This window comes from Pteropus vampyrus, unplaced genomic scaffold (genome assembly GCF_000151845.1).
Source record: "Pteropus vampyrus isolate Shadow unplaced genomic scaffold, Pvam_2.0 Scaffold246, whole genome shotgun sequence".
Taxonomy (NCBI): domain Eukaryota; kingdom Metazoa; phylum Chordata; class Mammalia; order Chiroptera; family Pteropodidae; genus Pteropus; species Pteropus vampyrus.
Window position 1 is genome coordinate 559406 of NW_011889027.1, and position 12865 is coordinate 572270.

Sequence of the window (12865 nt, forward strand, 5' to 3'; positions counted from 1 at the left end):
CTGTAACACAGACGCCAAGGAGAGAGGAAGCGTGGCACGCGGAGGAGCGGCTGGACAGAAAGGGGCAGCCTGTGGCAGCCACGTGTGAGCTCTCTCACATTTACACGAGAAGACCTTAGGAGGTTCTTGTTATACTTCCCCTTCTCTTCTGAACGTACAGTTTCTATAAACAATTTTAATTAAATGTTGATTGGATACAACACAATATTTATAACTTGCGGCTAAGACAATACCCTAGTACCTTCGGAGGTAACAGTCTGAAATTTGTCATACTCTTGTTTTTCTTTAATTTTCCATGTTCATTCCTCCCAAACAACATGTTAGACTTTTCCAGTTTCTAGCTTTATGTCTCCTCCCCACTTTGACCTTCTAAGTGGTGTGAAGCTAGATGTCATTCGGCTCTCTGGTGATGACGCTGCGGTGGGGTGGTGCCACAACATATCATCTGCTCGACTGCTGTGGACACTCGGGGTGTTTTTAGGTTTCTGATACTACGAACAGTCCTGTTACTGTTCTTATACACGTCTCCTGGTGTACGTGTGCAAATTTCTCCAAATCAAAAGTGTGCAGGCTGGATCATACAGACTACGCTTTGTCTTCACTAGATAATGCCAAATTGCTTTACGAAGTGGATGTACCAATTACTTACTTAGCAGCAGAGTATAAGTATTCTTGTACACTTGCTATTCACACTTAATATCAAGACTGTATTAATGATTCCTACAAATTAATAGGACAGTAAATGATACAACAGAAAAACAGGCCGAAGATTTGAACAGGCTGAAAGGGAGGCGCATTTCACAAGGATGCCCACCCTAGCACTCCAACAGTTATACTTCCAGATTTTTCCAGGACAACTCCATGTTATGCCCACATCTCGGTAAAAGGAAGTAACCTCTTTCCACTTTCAACACCAGAGTCCCAGTTGGGACAACATACAGTCTCACTGCCCATAACTTCATATGTTGCAGAGGGACTCTTGCACATGGCACCATAAGCTATGACCGTGGATGTGTGTGAACGGCAAATCCAAACGAAATACTTCCCCTTTCCAAAACCCCCAAAATAAAAAACCTGGAAACGACCAGTGCTCAGACACACAATGATAAACAGTGGCACATTCGCAATCGGAACATTAAACAGCAGTGAGAACAAATGCATCACGGTGTGTGAGTCTCACAAATCTAATTTTGCAAAGGGCACAAGGAGAAAAATAAACAGTACGATTTTCCATATAAAGTTCAAATTGTGTAAATTAAACAATATACTATTTTAGGAAAATGAACACAAAAGCAAGGGGGAAGGAGGCTTGATCGGGGGGACACGTGAAGCATTTCAGAGCTGCTGGCCACAGTCCACTTCGGATGCGGGTGCTGGAAGGGCAGGTCGCATTGGCACCTGATCGCTACATCTTCCGTGCATGTTACGTGCAGTCTTTACATTTCCAAATTAAAAAATGGAAAAGCACAGGTATCTGTTCTTATCTGTGTGACATAAATTTTTACTAGTACTGGCCAACGACTGTCATTAAGCGATAGGTATGGTCATAAGCTTATGTTACCACCGAGAAAGGAAAGTGTGTCAGCGGCTGCTCCAGCCTGGCCGGTAACCAAGGGAACGCAGCCAACGCCTGACCAAGGCCTTCCACGGGGTGGCCACGTATACGACACCTTCCAATAGTTCCAGTGAAAACGATAAATGATCACAGAAGGCAGTGCCTGTTCTTTCTGTGTCCTGATAAAAATACAGATGCAAGTGCTTCCAGCCCCTTTCCCGAAACTCCCAACTCTGGGTGCGTGATGACGCTTCCTCGTCTGTACAATCTCTCCACCTGACGTAAAAGTGTTATTCCTTGAATGTGTGTACCTGAAATTGCTGACACGTATATTTTTGTCCGACTGCATATAGAAACGTCCCCCCACATTGCTAAAATTGAAGCAGTCTCAAGGCTTCTTGGGCAATGTCCTCAAATGGGCCCAAATAAAATCTCTCTCCTTAAATCTACAATAATTCTCTATGCTGACGCCATCAAAATGCTACCAAGGGAGTCCGACTTCTCTCTGCCCAGTTGAGTGCTTGGCACGAGCTTAATTAATTCCTTAACACGTTTTTAATAATAACTTCGAGTAATTTAAATTCACTAACAATGAAAACTACCACTGTTCAGGTTCCCTTTCTGGACATAAGACTCTGGAATTATAAATCTTTTACCAGATGGGAAAAATGTAAACGGTGAAAGAACCATGCCAAATCTAACTAGTATGTATTTATAAAAGCCCATGTAAAAACGCTCACTACCCATCAAGAATTTTACATGCTTTATCTTACTTAATCCTCAGAACCAACCTATACAGTATTACGAGCACCACACAGCAGAGAAAGCCAAGTGATTGCCCAAAGTCACAGTGCCAATACTTGATGTTGGTGGGATGCCCACACAGGTGTTTCGGCCTCGGCTCTCCTTGAAATGCTGCTAGGATAGATCATGATTCAGAGCGGCAGGGGTGAGGCAGGAGAGGCACAGAATGCAGGCTCCGGCTAACTGCTTGACTCTTAGCTTCACTACTAAGTGAGCTTTGAAAAATAACCTCACCTTTTAGTCTTGGTGTCCTCATCTGGAAATTGGGATAATAGGGATTAAACAGTAACTGACACAGGCACTTTTAAAACTGCGACGAGCTGCACGTACATGACCACAGTCATTGTACTTTCCACGATGAAGCATGGAAATACGTCTTGGGATGGTGAAGGCTGTTAGAAACCACAGAATGAGACCTGAAGGAGTAACACGGTGCCGTCCTATTTGCGTTCCCCCCTTCTCCCCCAGCCCACCGCACAGGGGGCCCGACTCTGCCGCTCGGCGCTCTCTTCGGAATTTATAAAAAGAAACAAGGAATAAAGGACTTCAATCCAAAGGGTCTGGGATCTTCAAGCAGCCATAAAAAGAAAGGAAATGATTCTTTGGGGTCGAACTTTTGCAGTCGAGTGGGAAATTGGAAGACCTTAGAACACGTCTTTGAGCCTTGTTTCTTTTTAAACGAACCTGTTTTCAGTCTTCCTGTACACATACCCTACGGATCGGTTCAGTCCTGGACGCTGCTTTGGAAGGTGACTTAAGTCACACACATCACCGCATTTTACGCCCACGTCACTGAGTAGGGGCGGGCGGGCGACCACGAACGACTTTCCGCTCACGAGCAAAGAGGGGTAAGAGAAGTTAGGGGCTGGCTGAGCCCCCTTGGCCAAGCTGGCCACCGAGCGCCAGCGCTGGGACCTGGACCTCCGGCCCTCTCTGCCCGTGAGCGCCGGGCGTCCGCGGGGTCCGCGACACCGCCCCGAAGGGCCCACGGCGAAGACGCACGCGCAGAGCCGCGGGGGACAGGGGCCGGCCCTCCAGGAGGGGCCGGGCGCAGGCCGTGGGGTGCAGGCCGGTGGGAGGGCGGTGCACCCGGAAAGGAGTCCCCCAACGGGCACGCCGGGGAGGCGCCCCCAAGGGACTGGGGCTGAGGGCGGCGGGAACGGACGGCCTGATTCCGCCCTGTGGCCCGGGCCCCGAGCCTCACCTGCCACCCGCCCACCGGGGCCGGGGAGGGTCACCAGCGGCTGTGACCGGGCCGGGGCGAAGTCGGAAGAAGCCCAGAAGGGAGAACTAGCCGGACGCCTCCCGCCGCGTCTGCGCCTGCGTTCGCCGGCCTCGCGCATGCCCAGTGCAGGAGCCGGAGGCGCACCTGTCGCGGCCGGAAGCGCGGCGCGTTTCCGGTTCGCGCAGCGGTGGGCGGGGCCTGGCCCCAAGGTGTGAAAAGGGAGGGAAATGCACCTGGTGGGGAGATGGTGGAGCGCACACCTGGTAGTGGAGAGGGAAGTGGTTCTGACGTCAGAGACTGCAAGCTGACCTTGTGGCCGAGGGCAGCTGGCAGGGAGACCCTTAGGCGCTTTTTACTGCAGGCCACAGCACCCTGGAAATACTATGTTTTCAGGGATTTGTCTTAGTACCTACCGGTATTTTCAACTTTTCTGCTCTGTATCTGTACTAGATGTGTAATAACATTGAGAAAAATGGTAGTAACAGTAATAATGGCAATAGTAGCTGGGTTGATTAAATCCAGCAGTATGAATATCCTGCATTCTCTTAGCTCCATGACTTAATCTCAGGCTAGCGGAGCCAGTGAATAGCATGCCCATGTCTGTGCTTCTGCTTCCTTGATTTCTCCTGTGATCAACCAGACCTCTTTATTGATCCGGCAGATATCCATCTGGCTGTAATTCTGCCGGGCACTGCATTTGGCACTGGAACTACTGAGCCAAACCAGACCTGGCCATTTCTTCTTTTTAAATAAATTTTTAAAATGTATTTTCGACAAATGAAAGTTGAATATATCTAAGGTACACAATATATACATCGTGAAATGACGACCACAATCGAAATGATTAACATGTCACCTACTTACCTAACGCTTACCACTTTTGGGGTATGTGTGGTGACAACACTTGAAATATCCCATTTCAAGCATAAGATATATTATTACTGTTTTGTACATTAGGTCTCCTGAACTTATTTTCAATGAAAAGTTTGTACACTCTGATCAATAACCCTGTACCACTGCAGCTTGGCAACCCCTGAGTTTGGTAACAAGGGCACAGCCTGGAAAAAGTGGAAATTCTCCAGTTACAGGGAGGTGGTATCTCCAGGCGCCAGCCCCCAGGAAGAGTAGTAACTCAGTCATAGGGAGGTGCTATCTCCAGGCGCCAGCCCCCAGGAGAAGCACATTTCAAGGTGCAAGTAATAAAACTGTCTACTAGGCCCTGTTTGATCTGAGAGTCCCCCAATACATTTATCTCTGTACAAGATGTTAACGGCTAACTTCCGCTTCTTGTAATCTGCTTATTCCAGGATGTAGTAGGAGGCGTTCTAAGCTGCCTCCTCTGGAAGCTGGGGGCTGACCTCCTCTAACCCTTCGTGGTAGAGAGTCAGTCACCGGCCGGCTAATAAAGGCTCATAATTAATCTCAATTGACTCCGTGGATCTTAGAATCGTTGGCACCATAACAAGTCTAGTGTCAAGGTGAGCAGTTTAGAGTACTGTCTGAGAGGCAATTTCTCCACCATGACAGTCCTCGGAGATTCCTGGGGAAGCCAGAGTGTTCCCGGCAGATTTCCATTCATTGTCAAATGCTGCCAGCATTGCCACGCCGGCCACCGATGCTCACCACCGCACTGGCAAAGCGGCAAGGCGATCTTTTACCCATGCCGCACGCGGGTGCCGGGCGCCTTCGGACACGAATTAGCAGAGACCCTAACTTTAAGGATCCTGGACGGAGACTAATTGAGTGACAGATCAAGCATGCATCCTAGCCCCCCACCCCCCATGTTAATGAATTTTGCCTCTGGTCATCTGTAAAATAGGAGTACAATAACCTCAGTCGCAAGGTTGGAGCGAAGAACTTTACGACAGCGCAAATAAAGCGTGTGTCCCGCGCCGGGTAAAGTACTAACGGTAACGAACACGGGGTCACATTCCTCCGATGGGAATTCTGGGATGATGGGGCAGGGAGGGGGTGGGGAGGCCGGCAGGAGACATCCAAGCGGCCCCAAAACGCGGACTGGGGGAGCGCCATCCCACCTCCCCATCCGCCCGCCCACGCCGGAGCGCCGGCTTCCCCACCCACGAGGCCGGCCGCTCCGCGCCGCCGCGGGTCCCGCCCCGCCCGGTTCAGCCCGCGGGGTCCTCTCCCCACCGGTCAGGAGCGGAGCCCGGAAGGGAGCGCAGTGAGCATGCGCACGAGCAGGGAGCCGCCGCCATTGGCCGCTGGCAAGGAGCGCATCGGCGGCGAAGCAGGAAGTCGCGGACATGATGACGGAGCAGGAAGTCGCGGACGTGCGCTGTACGGAAGCCGCGCCGGGCCTCAAAGCCTCCCGGCTCGGCGCCGCGGGACGGAGGTCGCGCGGGTTCCAAGGAGCCGCCTGAGGCGTGCGAGCGGCCGCAGCATGGAGGACGACGCGCCGGTGATCTACGGGCTGGAGTTCCAGGTGGGTCGCAGGAGGGCCTCGGCGCCCGCGGTTTGCAGGCGAGACCCGCGCCGGTCCCCGCGCACCTGGGCGGCGGAGGACACTGCGGTTGCGGAGGCTGGGCGACCTGGGCATCCAGCACCGACCGGGGCTCTCCGTGACATCAGTGGGTCGTCCAGGACCAGCTGGGGGCCGCGTAGCAGCGCGACCCCGGGCTTGGTGGCCGGCCCGCCGTCCCCTCCCTTCCCTTCGTCCTGGGCGTTACGTGGGGCCTGATTTCCAGCACTAACTTCGGTGAACTCCCTCGTCCACATTTTCCTCCAGAACCGGGGTCCCTGGGGGCAGGAACTCTGTTTTGCTTTTTTCTTTTTGAATTGTTTAATCTTGACACACTGCCGCGTCTACAGGAGTTGCGAGGATAGGTGGAAAGTTCTCGGGTACCCTTCACCCAGCCCCCCTAACGTTCACATCTTACACTGGTCAAGGCTTAGAAATTAGCGTTGTTGCAGTCCTGTTACCTGAAACACAGACTGTGTTTGGATTTCACCTGTTTTCTCACGAATGTCCTATTTCTTTTTCATCTTGTACGCGCCAGCGCCCAGTCACGTGACCGTCACATAGTAGATGCTCAGCAAATGATTGTGAAATGAATGGACCCCCCTAGTGTAAGCACGGAAGCGGAAGTTGTACGTGGCAGTTTAGAAGGACAGGGAGAAAGCCCTGTGGGCAGAGTAAGGAGGGAGGAGGATGAGTTGGAAGGGCAGGTAGGTCGCATTACGTCAGGCCCTTTGGAGCCCTGCATTCAAATGGCTTCTGAGAACCTGTTATGCTTAAGGCACTGAGGGACAGATAGAGAAAATTAAAAATAGTTCACTGCCTTATGAAGTACCCCATGCATAATGTGTGCAGCAAACGTGTGTGAAAAATCTGAATGACCTCTGCTTTCAAGAAGCTTACAGTGAGAGATGCAGCCGTGTTCGTCACTAAAAGCCGGGATGCCACCATGGCTCCTGCGGTTTTAACCTGGCTCTCGCACTTACTACACGAATGACCTTAGGCCTCAGTTTCCTTGCCAGTACAATAGGAAAATGAGTGTGTACCCACTGTGACTTTATGAAAACTAAATGAGTCAACACATTTAATTCAGTCACTCAGAACAGTGCCTGGCACATAATAATTATTCAATAAATGAGGTTCTAATTATTATGTTGGGACAAAATTCTTACAGATAAATTCCATGCAAGGCAGTATACAAGCGTCCTATGAGTAATGAACCGTATTACAGGGTTTGACAGCTGGCTCTGGCCTCCAAGACTGGTGCCTTAGCTACTAGTGATCGAGAACTTAATTATTTGTGGAGAACTCTGCTTAGCAAAGTATGTATATTTCACTTAATTCTCAGTGTGGTCATATTAGCGATGTTATTTTTTCCTGTGGTCCGAGGACAGTTAGTAAGAAAATGAGAGACTCTAAGATTCTAACCTAAGTAGGCTTTAAACCCACTCCAACTCTAGAGCGCCTTAACCATGGAGTTATGCTGCTTTCTCCTTAACAAGGTGCACACAGGGGTACATACAGGGGGCGCGTACAGGGAGCTATGTTTCTGTGATCCTGTGCTGCCTGACGTGGGCATCTTTCATCAGTGCTGCTTAATAACTTCTTGGTCCCCTAAATAACCCAGAGGTTTTGATCTTCAGTGCTGGGTCTTTGGGGTCACTAAAATGTTCTCTCTTGGTTTTGACAAATCGATGGAGTTGATCCTTGCCTTGGGTGTTAAGTGTTTTATCTGAATTGCTTTTTTATCTTTTAAAAAACTCTTTTATTATAAGAGTTTATTTGAGCCAAACTGATGACAACTGCTGGGAAGCAGGATCTCAAATGCACGCTCTTTTTTTGTAATCCTAGAGGAAGTGGCTGATTTTTGTACTTGTTGACTTTGGACATCTCCTTGGGCTGTGACTTTCTTGAATTTGAAGAACCATTACTGCAGAAACATAAAAAGAACCGAAAATTATAGTGAGGTTTGGTTGTCAGTGATGTTTAAATTACTGTGGAGAAACAGGTTATGGTAAAAGATGGGATGTGGTTATGGACCGTTGGCTGAGGGTGGTGAGGCTTGGCGGGTACAGTGAGTAACCCCTAGGGCAAATACAAGGCAGCACACCGACACAAAGGGGTCATTAAAGTAAGAAAATGCCGAGAACGTTAGTGTTTATGGAACATTTTTCTTATATAGGAGAAGAGTCTCAAGGTCTGGGTGGTTCTTTGACCCGAGTTTAGCCAACTGCAAAAAGAAATCAACATGTAATTAACCAAATCCCTGTAAGTTTAGCCACCTGCCAAGGTATCAACCAAATTAATTAACCAAATAGTATATATCAGCAGTGGCTAAGCCTCTCTAGAGGGAGTCAGAGCTTTGGATGTGAATCCCGTCTCCTCTGCTTGCTGCAAGTGAATAAAACCACCCGAGAACAACCACATCTCTCCTCATTCTTGAATAGAGCACCCCAAGTGGCGAACCCCTTGAGTTGGGTAACATCTTGGTATCATGTGACTGGCATCTTTCCACTCATCGGAAGGGACTTTTGACTTGTGCTCGCGATTTTAGTTCCTTTTAAATTTTATATAATTTAAAACTTACAAAAATCTAACTAATTCTTACAAGTCATTTAAGAGGTCGAGTTGCTGAAAATCTCATTAAAATCGGCAGACCCGAAACACTCCCTTCCATCTTATCTGATTCCCTGAGACAACTTTCAACCTTTTAAAAACTGTTTCTTCTAGTCTTTGACTACTTGCTCTCATCTCTCGGACACGATCTGGTGACTGGACGTCGTATTACTTGAAGACTTTTAGCTTTCCTAATGCTCTGCCCGACCTTCCTTTACATCCCTAACATAGTAATATCAGAGGTTTTTTGTGTGCCAACTCCATATTCAGGGTGTTTGTTTCTCCAACTATGTAAATACTGTTGACTGTCGATTCAAATAGAGTACTATGATTTCACTTTTTTCCTTGTATAACTGTTCATCTTTCCCATAACAAATAAGGGCTTCCTGTTTTCATTGTGTGTTACTGGTGAGTCTTGACCTTGCTCTCGACAGCTGAGTGCTGTGCAGTACCATTTCCCACGTGGCTGCCTCCTCAGGTTACCCGGCAAGTAGGCTGCTGCTTCCTTTTCGGGGAGACAGTTCTTCTGGAACCCTGTCTCCACTTCCAGCTCCAGTCGGATCCGGTTTCTCACAAAGCCTCCAGCTTTCATGTTGCGTAGCTTTGGCGTTTTGTTCCATTTTTGGTAGAATTTCATAAGTAGATAGATGTGAGAGTCATGTGATTGTCACAGCAGCCCTGGGCATAGGTCTTATCTTTTCCCATTTTAAAACTGAGGACATTTGGGCTTAGAGCAGTGAGACCCTGTGGCGTCTTAGAGAAGCTGGCGCAGGCCCAGGCTCCCCTCATAGCTCTCTGCTTTGTGAACCAGACACCCCGCTCACCGTGTCTAGGGCTGCGCGTGTCACCGCGGTGCAGGCAGCAGGGCCGGGAAAGGTACCTTCTTTCTCCTCTGTCCTGGCAGGTGCCTGATACCTGTGGCTGGGTCACTGAGGCCAGTGTGAGTAACGGAAAGCAGGAGCGAGCAGGGCCGCAGCCCGGTTTTCAGGCTACACACGGCCATGGCGAGCGTGGGCCCAGCCGTGTGGGCCAGGCAACCAGCAGGGGGCGCTTCTCAGCGGCGGCAGGCCTTCGCCTAAGCAGTCGGAGGGGGCCGGTGAGAGTGTCCCCCGGGACAGAGCAAGGCGCAGGAGAAGCACAGGAGCTCGGGCAGGTGACATAGGGTTCAGCTTCCATTTGGAGAGTATCTCGATGCTTTGTTTTCATTATTTATGTTGTGGAGGTAGAAACGTCACTCAGACATGTTTTTGGTTCTAACTTAATTTCTTTTCTCCTTTTTTTCTCCCTTGAAACACACGTGGCTCAGGATAGCTCTGTGTGTGCACACATGGACACACACGTATGTGATGTGTGTGCATATGTAACTTACATGCAGCCTGTATAATTTGCACACGTACTTTGTGCACACGCGCACATGTGTGCCTTCATGTACATACTTCCCCAGCAGGGCCCATGTCCGGTTCTGTTCTGAGTGCCCGCCGCACAGCCCTCCGGCGTGTTCGCTTCGAGAACCTTTCCCGCGCCGCAGCCTGTTTCCTGCGGGGCACGGGAGGTGGGCGTTCAGTAGCACACAGGGAGGGCGTTGAGCCTTTCCTGCTTTCCTTTCTTTTCCTTTCCTGGCAGACTGCTAGACCCCAGGGGTCGGTCTGCTCTGCGGGGACAGTGCCTCAGCTGCTCTCCGGCCCGCTCCAGTGCCATCCCAGTGACTTGGGGGTGGCTCTCGGGAAGGAGGTCGCTCCTGGAGGAAGCTCACTCATGGCGGAGGTCGAACTGACCCGGCACTGTGTCTCCACTGCCTGAAGCAGACGGCCCCTGTCTGCTCGGAACTCTCGCGTGGCCTTGGCCTTGTCTGGAGTATGGCTCCCAGTGGGGAGACTCTGATGAAGAACTCCAGCGGGCCAGTCTGGCTGCCGCCTGGTGTCATCCGGGGCGATCGTCGACTTGCTCAGTCTGCTCAGCAATGAGTACAGTCTGGAATTCCCAAGGGAATTTATGTTCGCAGTTCTTCCTCTGCTGGCCGTCAGGCCTCCCGCCACTGAGCGGGACTGGCCGTCACTTCTCGGTGCTTCTTGCTTGCTGTCCTCTTGGCTCTTGGTGTCTGCAGTTGCCTCTTACTGGTTGGTTCACCAAACGGGGATGGTAGTCTAGAAAGACAGCTCTGTGAAGAGAAGGCCACGGCCTTTGGAAAACTAGGAAAGACTTGTGGAGTTATAATAAAGTGCTCCACGATCTAACTTTGGCCAAATATGTAAACATCGGGCCGCGGTCTGAGCTCCCTGCTTCACCACAGTAGGAAGAGGACTAGGTTGCTCTGTTCTAGAAGCCGTGTGACCGCAGTGAAGTCACTTCACCCTCTAGTCCTCGGCGTCTTTATCTTCTCAGTGGGATAATGTTATGCATCCCGTCTTCCTGTCCACGTCGTAGATTTATGAGGATGAACTAGGATAAAATACATGGAAATTTTCTGTGACCTATTATACTATGAAATTTTGATCTTACTGTGTTAGGATCTTTGGAACACCTCAAAACTATCATCATGACGATTTAGAAAGGTCGTTTTATCATTCATGTAATCAAAGAAGCAGAATTACGGACATGGATATAGATCTGTCACCTAAATGGCCAGGGCTCAACTATTTTTTGTAATTTTACCCAATAATGTATTAGAAAGATCTTAAACTTTTAAGAAATTTCATTGTAATTTTTAAAGATGCAGATTAGATTCTTTTTGTAAGAATTTTTTTTCTCTTTAATTAAAAAAAAAATGTCTTCGCATGTGGGATGGAACAAGACAGTTTCAGATCTGTAACCCTTTCCTGAAGCAATAGCGACTTTTTTCGGAAACAGATGATCTAGTCAGACACTTTTCTGTGCGTGTTTACTGTTAATTCGTCGTCAGGCACGCCGTTCTTGGCTCTATAAATTGCTTTAGAATGAAGCAAATTGAGTGCTGGTTCGTTATTGTCACTCAGGTAGCTTCTGCATTCCTGAATCACCCCTCTTTTTCAGTCTAATCGCCCTAATACAATTTACTCCTTTTCGGTTTTCTTCTGTTTTAAAGTGATGGCACTTAATCCCCCCTTCAGTCTCACGTTGAGTGGTCGGGCTTTTAACCTTCAGGAATGGCGAGGACACTTCCTTATGAGACATTTTCTCTTAAACCAAGGCTGTTCGGATTGCATAGGACTCAGAGAGTCTGTGAATTTGCTGGTACATGCAAAGTTCTGTGTATAGGTGTGTACATTTTGGCAGAAGATGTACAGATTCATAAAGAATTCATCAACTTTGCTAATTTCCAAAAAGCATGCCGCCAGGCTATGCTGAGGAGGTGCAGGCACACGAGCAGAGGGCCTCTCAGAGAACTTTGGGTGGGCGGGTTGGCTGAAATAGGTTTTTTCCCTCAAATGTCTGATGATGGGAATACCCCTTTAGACACGTGTTTTCTTGCTTTTCCGGAAATGTGCATTCGTAGCTGATGTGCGGTGTGCCGTGTGTGTTGAGGAAGGGTGGGCGGGGATGTGTGACACGGCCGTGTTTCTGAGGGCCATGCGTGGAGCGGCCACCTCCAGGCCTTTGTGCAGGAGACGCCCAGCAGGCCTCGGTGCCCACCGGTGTGGGGACCTTGCCAGCACCAGGCTGCGTGGTCGGCACGGCTGTCAAACTGCTTTTCTCGCCGTTTTGAAGTGAGCGAGGCGAGGACGTGAGCAGCGTGGAGGGGCTCGGCGTGACGGGCCTGCGGGCGGCCCGGCTGTGGACCGGGCCTGTGGCGGGCCGTGCGGGCCAGTACTCTGGCCCGGTGCTGGCCTAGCAAACCCGCGCCGGCCTGCCGGTTCCGGGACCAGCACGTCGGTGCCCTGCCGCCCCGTGGTCCCGTGTCACATGTCCGCGGCTTCCTGCGGACACTCGGCTTAAGCCGCCTGCTCTGCTGTTGCCGGGGCCACGTTGGAGAACGATTTGTCCACCCAGCCCATCAGCGTCAAAAGCACAGTTTTATGAGCACACTTTCCATCTTCAGTGCTAACTTTTGTGCCCACTTACAGTTGTTTCTGTAAGCGCATCAGAAGTGGGGTTGTTGTGTCTCAGTGTACGAAGGTGGAAGGCTTTTTACAGTGTGTCCAAGTTGCCGACGTGTCTGGCGGGCGCCCCGCGGGCGGGCGGGCGGCGGGAGTGCGTGGGGCGCCATGCGGAG

The 12865-nt window shown here is 50.1% G+C and overlaps 2 protein-coding genes across 8 annotated transcripts in view; one reads left to right on the forward strand and one right to left on the reverse strand.

Moving 5' to 3' along the window:
• TRAPPC12 (trafficking protein particle complex 12) overlaps positions 1-3718 on the reverse strand; it is a 39288-nt gene extending 35570 nt beyond the window's left edge. For 2 of the 5 annotated variants that reach the window (XM_011374420.2, XM_023520083.1), the window contains exon 1: positions 3564-3717. The gene's annotated coding sequence lies outside the window, so the exon portion shown is untranslated. The other 3 variants (XM_023520082.1, XM_011374418.2, XM_011374421.2) reach the window with 3 other exon arrangements.
• Positions 3719-5852: 2134 nt separating this feature from the next.
• Positions 5853-12865, forward strand: part of EIPR1 (EARP complex and GARP complex interacting protein 1) — a 102417-nt gene continuing 95404 nt past the window's right edge. Inside the window, exon 1 of one of the 3 annotated variants that reach the window (XM_023520084.1) lies at positions 5853-6027. In XM_023520084.1, coding sequence (XP_023375852.1) covers positions 5986-6027 — 42 coding nt within the window. In that variant the 5' untranslated portion in view covers positions 5853-5985. The remainder of the gene's footprint in view (positions 6028-12865) is intronic. The other 2 variants (XM_011374423.2, XM_011374422.2) reach the window with 2 other exon arrangements.